The following is an 8,145-nucleotide window of genomic DNA, read 5'->3' on the forward strand; positions in this document are numbered from 1 at the left end:
TGCTCAGCATATTCCAGAAACACCCGTGCAGGCCATGAACGTCTTTGCGAGAGAGGAGGAAAGTAGGGACATGGCATTTTCAAACCATATCCTTCTACTCAAAGGAGACTGTCTTTTGTCTGTTTCTCTGTTAAGTCATGCTTTAATGTTAATGAAAAAGACCACTTAATATGGGTTTATTTAAAATTGCTGTGCTGCAGCTTTTAGAGGCATTCCTACCCCAGCACAGCTGAATGAAATGTTGAATTACCTCTTCAGCATGCCATCAAGGCCTGATAAAAAGCCATTCATTTAATTCAGGTGTGTCGGAACAAGGATGCATCTAAAAGCTGCAGGACAATAGCTCTGAGGACAAGAGTTGGAGATCCCTGGTATGACCTCAGATGCACGCTCTCAATCTAGTTCTTTGTTTTTGTCTAAAAATAAAAAACAAAAAACACACAAGAAAAGGGCAACAAGAAAAAGCAAATAACAAATTTACTATTTAATAATTTTAGTTGTATTTACAAATAAGTAACCCAGCTGTGTATGTTTTATATACAAACCATATACAGACATATACAAAACATATACAGTATAATATACAGTATAATATACAGTATAATAATAAACTGTCAGATAATGAAATAAAATATAGCAACGCCGCAATAGAGAGAAACATAAAAGGAAAGCCAAAGGCTCAACATGTGAGCTGCAGCCTATTTTAAGTACGGAATAGAGTAAATGTTACATTCCACCACTGAAAAGCAAAATTTCCAGTTTACTTAAGTTGATCAGCTTTTTGAATGAAATTACTAACTTAACTAAACCGAATGTTAATAACAATGTGATAAAAACTGAGTTCGTTCAATTTAATTTTTAAGTGAGCACAATATTAGGTTTTACAGTGCAGTTTACCACAAATGTTTCCAGAGTAAGCGAGTTATGATGTGTGTGTATCCAAAATGTTCACTATTTGGCCTCACTAATACTAGTACACATTAAAAGACAACTGAAAGTACTAGAATCAGGATATTTATAGGTTTAGGGTTTTCAATGTTCTTTTTGGATCCCTCTTTAAATGACTACTTAATGTAAGTAACGTTTTATTTTGAAAGAGCATCACCGGAAACTCTTCTTGTCCACAGTTCTGACAGTGACAGGTAAACAGTGGGAGGAACCTGCTTAACGGGAGTTTCGCCTGCAACCCCAGTTATCCGTGTTCAACTTTCTTTTTCCACGCACAGTGACTGACCACGGCAACCCAGCGGGCACGTTACGTAAGCGTGCGGCGTCAACAGGCATTTAAACAGCGAGGCTGCGAAGCTCCAAGCTGGAGAACTTTTCCTCTGCTTCTTACGCCACGGAGACCAGCGTGTCTTCATCCACACTCTGCACAGTTACTACCACCCGGGCATGTCTTCTTACAACAACACGGCGCGCTTCAGCGAGGCGAGGAGAGTGGCGATTTTCGGAGGGACACACGGAAACGAGATGTCAGGCGTGACGCTCGTTAACCTGTGGACGAAGAACGGCACCGAAATACAGAGGAAGGGAGTCGAGGCCGTACCTTTTATCACCAATCCCAAGGCTGTGGAGAAGTGCACCAGATATGTAGACACGGATCTGAACCGAGCCTTCACCCCAGAAAACCTAAGGTAGGTACGCCTCTGGAGTCTCTGTTGAACTACATGTTGAATGGTAACTTCCTGCTGGCGTGTACGAGATGTAACGTCAGGATTTACTGGCTTTATTTTGAACTGGGTCAGCTAAAGAAAGGGCACCCACGCATATTAGATGTTTGTCTTAATTAATCGCAACCAAGCAGTGGAAGATGTCCCTACAGTCCGTGGAAAAATCTAATGACTGCACAATTATGCAATATTATTGGCATAGCCGTTTGGATGTGTGCGCTGTACCGGACAAATGAGTCAACGTAACACAACGCGACATATCAATGTATCCGTAAGAAAGAAAAGGGGCTGCACATGTCTTTAAAATATGATCCATCACGTGGACTTTGCCATCAAAGCTTTACTATGACAGGTAAGCTGGGACGTGTGTGTTTACCATCGGTGGCGTCTCCCCCTCCGTGCCCCCCTCTGCCAATAAGAGCAGAGCAGCAAGTCCCCTCCTCCCGAACTTCAGCTGACTGTCGGCCTGCAGGAAAAACGTGAGCGGAACGTGACCGAGCTGCAAATGATTGAAGACGTTTTTTAGTTTGTTTGTTTGTTCTTTTTCATGTGCACTACACCGTAAAACGAAGTCTTACGCAAACGCTGGCCCTTGTGATCCCTTGTGTCTATTCGTGCACACAGCCCATTTAGAAATGTGGTTGGATAACAGCATCTATTCATTAATCATACAAAGTGTTATTATGGTGTGCATTTTCCCTGTCATCTGTATGCATTTACTGAAGTACAGTTTTAAAATTATTGCTGCATAACATTTTCCTAAAATTCTCATTGAAAAATATCCTTGATCATTTGTAATAGCCTTTTTAATGGAGTGCAGCTAGCACCATATCACTTAAGTGAATTGAGCGCTTCCCGCTTCACATATACAGAGGTGACACATAATTTCTTAGCAGTGAAGCTGAAGTGATGCCCAGAGCTCAAACCGAATGAGTGAAGCGTTCTGGCCTCATCGTACAAGCATTAGTTGACACTTTAAGATCTTCTTCAGTGCTCTCCAGCATGTTCACTATTTGGCCTCTCTGAAGGCAACATATAAGAAGATTAAACAGTTGGAGACTCTTTCCAAAAACAGCTCATCATGATGTCATTCCCCCCCCCCCCCTTGTATAGAATGACATCTCCGCTCTTCCCTCAAAATTAGCACCCGCTTGACCCCTTCAGATGAATGTTGGGAGTCCACTTCGTCAGCTGCTGCTTACACACTGTGCTTGTGTGCTTATTTCCCAGCAGTCCAGACAATACCGGACAGTCTCTGAAAACAGGGCGTAAATGACAGATGTGAGGGAGGCAAAACAACACAGACAGTAGAGGTGCTATTCTGCTATAGCGTGGAGAATGACCTAGACTGGTTGGTGTTTTGAAATGCTTTAAAAGAGCGTGAAAGTGGGCAGCACTCGTCCTCTGGTCAGAGCAAGGCCCGGGGGCAAAATACACTTTGGAAAGATCCTAAGACTTGGAGTTAATGAATACAGTTTCTTCTTAACTTTGACAGAAGGAGGCCACTGGCCTACTGAATGCAGCTATTGCTTCCCAGCATTGACTCCATGGCTGCCAATACTTTAACCATGAAGTTCTGCATGTGGAGTTTAACCCCGACATACTAGCCTTTTCCCTTTTAGCCAACCGTTAGGTTAAAGTGTATGTAGGACACTCTTGTGTAAATAATTAACATGATTCATTGTTCTTTGAGCTGACTTGTGTGATGGTATGTGAATAGTTAGGCTTGTGGCAGCTCTATAATGCTTTATGTGTTTGCACACACCCTGCAGTGCCCCAGGTGGAAACGACCTGCCCTATGAGGTGCTGAGAGCCCAGGAGATCAACAGGATATTTGGTCCCAAAGGAAGCCCGGAGGCCTACGATGTCATCTTTGACCTTCACAACACCACATCCAACATGGGCTGCACTCTGATTCTGGAAAGCTCCAAAGACCACTTCAATCTGCAGATGATGAACTACATAAAGGTGGCGGCCTTGAGAATACAAACAAACATATACACTGTAGGGACTTTTTTATGAGAAGAGCTATCACACCCTAAAATCTGACCACCCCTCTGACCAGTTTACACAAACAGTGGTGAAGCCTGTTGGGGCGCTACACTTATGCTCACAGAACTGTAGTTACATCCAGTAACTTCTAGTATTTGAGAGGAGCTTTTGTGGAACCTTTTCTCTACAACCGTTGAGACATTTTAACCACGTACTTCAACTGTAATGACCGGCAAGCTTAATCAGTGATGAAAAGAGTAGTTTGGCAAGATTTGCAGTTTGTTAAAAATCGACTGATGGTTAACATGGAAAAAAAAAGAGTACTGAGACCTAAAGGAGATAAAACAATCACTGTCATCAAGTGCTGCCATTATATTTGCAGAAAGTCCAAATTATATATCATTATTCAGCAGGCATCATTGCGACTGTATAATATTACTGCATGATTGTTCCACTCATAGTCTGTGCTGCACACTGTGCAGTATGTGGAGAAACACGAGATGTAGCTCAACTTCTCAACCTGTGTCGTTCTCTGACCTCCGTCTGAGGCTGATCTGTTTGCTGAGCTTTAGTTGAGATAGTTGAGAGATGTAAATCCATCCATGTTAGGCTCATCCAAATACCCCAGAAGGATCCTTGTTGTCTTTGTACTCTCAGCCAAATTCCCAGATGAGCCTTAGGAGATAATATAAACCATTAGATGTTCAGTGTCTCTCTTACAAGATGGATTTTATCTGACAGCATTAAGTAAAGTAAGTACAGATGAACTGGGCTATAATTACATTGTTGAGAATAAAATAAAAAGAACTAAATGCTTATTTTTTTTATTCCTGCCCTTTTTAGTGGGCCTCCCAAGGGACAAGTGGAGGAGATGCCAGATGTTCAATCCAAGCAAAACCAACTAAAACAAAAACACATGCAATGAAAGCTACTTAATAGTGATGACTAAGGAGAGCAACAAAACAAACAGGGCTCTAATTGATTGTGGATTTAACACAAAAAAAGGGTAAAGTCACTGTTTTGAGAGCACTGCAGCAGTGTATACATTTATTTTTGTCCTTGGAACCTTTCAATCTGAAAGAGAATATCGTTAGTCAACACTTTGTAATAATTATGTAACAACACCTGATTTTCTCTGGTGTAACCAAAAGTTATAATTCTGCCAGTAAAACATAACTTTAATTCAAGCAATTCTTCTTTCCACTGTAACAACGAGAATTTCATAAATGTCACAGATCTGTCCAAAAATCTTGGATGTAACCCTAACAAGCTTGTTCTCAGAGGAGTCTGTGGCATGTTTATTGTGGAGAGCTGCTGTACCAGAAGGTCTCAGCATAATCAACATGGTGCTGAACTAGATCTGCCCTCCCAAAATGTTTCATACTTTACTGTAACACAGGACTTCTTTGCTGACTACCAAATGGGATAAAGGTGCCAAAATAATCAACAGTGCGTTTGGGTATCATTTAGCCCAAAACAGTGTTGGCTATTGGCTGATCAGGACATTGTCCAGTGTTGGACTTCTCAAATATTTTAGTGATAAACTGCATGTGTAACAACAGCTTTACACTGATTAAATCCCACATGGGAACTAACAAAGAAGCATAAAATGCTCCAGAGACAGCAAATCTTTATAAATAATTTGTTTTAAGACATTAATAAAACCTCGAAAATTCACATTGCTTCATGGTAATAACAAGGCAAACTCCTCTTAATACTTTACATTAACTTCCATCTTAAAATGCCAGCTGTTGCATTCCTTTCTCGTTCTTAATAACAATCCATGGTGAGCACCTGCAGGGAGGAGAAATGAAGCCAAAAGCAACATGTCTTTTGTACAATACACCTCACGGGAAATGGATTCTTAAGTTTTAAAGCTGTAAACTGCCCCACCAATACACAGAAATCAGTTATATAAGGATTCATAGACTTCATAAATATTCACCAGCTTAGTAAATGCCTCCGATTTAGATGCTGTGACTTCAGGCGCTTTTGCTCGTGTTTGTTGATAATCGCAAACGCACAAGGTAGAAAAGGGCTCAGGTCTAGTACGGTACCGATTACTCTCTCATACTTTGAAGGATTTACCCCTCGGCAGATGATCTGAACCGCTGCCAGTTTAATGTTAGAGAAACAGCTTTTAATTTAATGACCACTATGATGGTGTTCCTTCTGAAAAGGATTTCCAGCCTCTGCTGACAAACGAAGATAGCCCACCAGCTTAAACTTCATTCCCCACACAGTCGTTTTTGATACAGCGTTAGTTGGTGTAGATTTCATTTTCCATTCTATCGAGCACGACCGTAACACCTTTGCCTTTGTGCGTTTGTGTTTGGCTTTCTTTTATCTGCTTTTTATATGATGTTCTTGTTCTCTTGTCTTGTAGAAAGCCATGGCTCCAGCCAGTTGTCTTGTTCTGATGAATGAACATCCTCTTCTGAAATATTCCACTTCACGCTCTGTCGCCAAGCACCCTGTTGGTGAGTCTCTGTAGTCCAGCCAGGTTTATCTGTGGACAGTGGCAGAGGTGGATTAAGAAAAATATGTTTTAAAGCCATTGTTTTAAAGAAGGGGGTTCAACCCCGAGCACGTAATGACACAAACTGTTGTTTTTCAGCACTTTCTAGTTGCTTTGTAGGTGGTGTTTGGCTGTGTGGTGTGTCTTTGTGGTCAATTTTGTGGTGATTCTAGCATATTTTACAGACTAACAGTGTACAGAATAACAAATATCATTATGGGCACTTGTAAGCTTAACCCTTGTGTTGTCCTCGGGTTAAAAATGACCCCTAGGCGAATAAAGTGTGAATCATTTCTTAATTGTCGATTTGGTAATTAGGTCTTTCGATCGCATTTATTTTAATCGCTTGGTCGTATCGCAGTTATTTGGAGTTCTTTTTGTTTCCTCTGTGGTTTTTCATCACTTTCTTGCCATTTTCAATGCTTTTTCGTCATTTTGCACATTTTTGTGGTCATTTTGTATCTCTTTGTGGTCTTTTAAATGTTGTCGTTTCAGTTTCCTATATTAAACCTGAGGCCTTGTGCCTGTTTTCTGTGTAGCCATGATTCTCGAGCATGCAACCGTGTATGACTTTTACTGACTCTTGCAGAGCAGCCACTGCATCGAGTACAGTCATGTTTGGTTGTGTGCCACCCTCGACAAATCCCAGCTAGCCCTTAGCCCTTACACGTTTAGCATATCTAACTGGAGTATACGTTCAGCTGGTAGAAAATCTTTTACTTGCAGATGAATCATTTGATTGTTTTCTTCTATGCAGGTTTGGAAGTGGGTCCTCAGCCTCAAGGTGTTTTAAGAAGCAACATCTTTGAAGCCATGCGAGTGATACTGAAACATGCTCTGGACTTTATTGAACTCTTTAATGAAGGTGAGACTTGAAGTGTTAAGCTGTAGTCACATTTAGCTACATGACAACAGGCTGTGTCACAAGACTTTAAAGGGTTATAGCACTGCAGCGTAGTGTGAAGAATGAATGACCTCTGAAGTAGCTCTTACAAAGTATTAAACAGTGTTCAGAATTTGGGCTCAAAAACAGCAAGTGTGATTCATAATGTGTTATATAATAGAAAAGTGAGTTGTTTACCATCTGTCAGCATCCCTGTGATGAGAAACGTTTTGTGACAAAATGCCCATGGGTGACCATCTGACTCATCCAGATGTACCTAGTCCTCGCTCTCTAAATTTATCTGCATTACGCCTCCACTCGGCTCGTTCTCCCCCCCTAAACGAAAGAGTGTTCTCAGTGTTTAGGTGCAGGGCAGCGTTTCCCTCATATCTTTACGGAAACAAGCGATCTGTGCCAAGTTAGAATTGCAGGCTGTTGGTTTCCCCAACTGTCCCGCCGTTGAAAGGGCCGCTAACTGGGAGTTGGTCAGTTTCCATGTCATTAGGGACTGGCTGGCACTGGGGTGGTAGTCTTCTGTCTTAGGACCACCGTGGTGATAATGAATGTTCTGGCATGGTGTTGAAGCGGTGTTCCTGCGCTTTGCAGCTGAGCAGCATGATGAAACAAGTCCTTTAGCTATACAAGGCTTGCTCAGAAGGATAGCCGCCCCCCATTAAGCAGGGAAACTAAAACTTCAGAAGCATTTGTCCTTCCTGTTCCGCACTGCTACTTGCATATGAATACAGCTGAGTGCAGGTGAAATGGTTGCCTAATGTCAGAGCTCTGCCAAACATTACCAAACCTCGTGTGTAATTCCTAAGGTTGAACAAGGACACTCTGGTTTCAAATCACAGTGGAACAATCTCATGAAAACTTGGCAACTTGTCCATTGTGTGACATTAGTTTGATTTATGTTTTACTGTGTATTTTATGCCCATCTTAATATAAAGTAAAGGTAACGTCTTTTTTTCCACTAATCTGTACTTCAAAAAAAAATAAAATCAAAACCAAGTTTGAATGTTAATGTTACAGCTCGTTACTGTGGTCCAGAGTGAAAAATCTACATACGTAATAATGCA

At 41.3% G+C, this 8,145-nt stretch overlaps 1 protein-coding gene across 3 annotated transcripts in view; it reads left to right on the forward strand.

Annotated features, from left to right (window-relative positions):
* The first annotated feature begins 43 nt into the window (after nucleotides 1-43).
* aspa (aspartoacylase) overlaps nucleotides 44-8,145 on the forward strand; it is a 10,227-nt gene continuing 2,125 nt past the window's right edge. The window contains exons 1-5 of one of the 3 annotated variants that reach the window (XM_013916175.1): nucleotides 44-62; nucleotides 1,128-1,637; nucleotides 3,446-3,641; nucleotides 6,052-6,145; nucleotides 6,941-7,048. In XM_013916175.1, the coding sequence (XP_013771629.1) occupies nucleotides 1,396-1,637; nucleotides 3,446-3,641; nucleotides 6,052-6,145; nucleotides 6,941-7,048 (640 nt within the window). In that variant the 5' untranslated portion in view covers nucleotides 44-62; nucleotides 1,128-1,395. Of the gene's footprint in view, nucleotides 63-311; nucleotides 372-1,127; nucleotides 1,638-3,445; nucleotides 3,642-6,051; nucleotides 6,146-6,940; nucleotides 7,049-8,145 lie in introns of those variants that run through there. The other 2 variants (XM_013916174.1, XM_005754042.1) reach the window with 2 other exon arrangements.

The sequence above is a fragment of the Pundamilia nyererei genome, unplaced genomic scaffold, assembly GCF_000239375.1.
Source record: "Pundamilia nyererei isolate P.nyererei 1_Seehausen unplaced genomic scaffold, PunNye1.0 scaffold00498, whole genome shotgun sequence".
Classification (NCBI taxonomy): Eukaryota; Metazoa; Chordata; class Actinopteri; order Cichliformes; family Cichlidae; genus Pundamilia; species Pundamilia nyererei.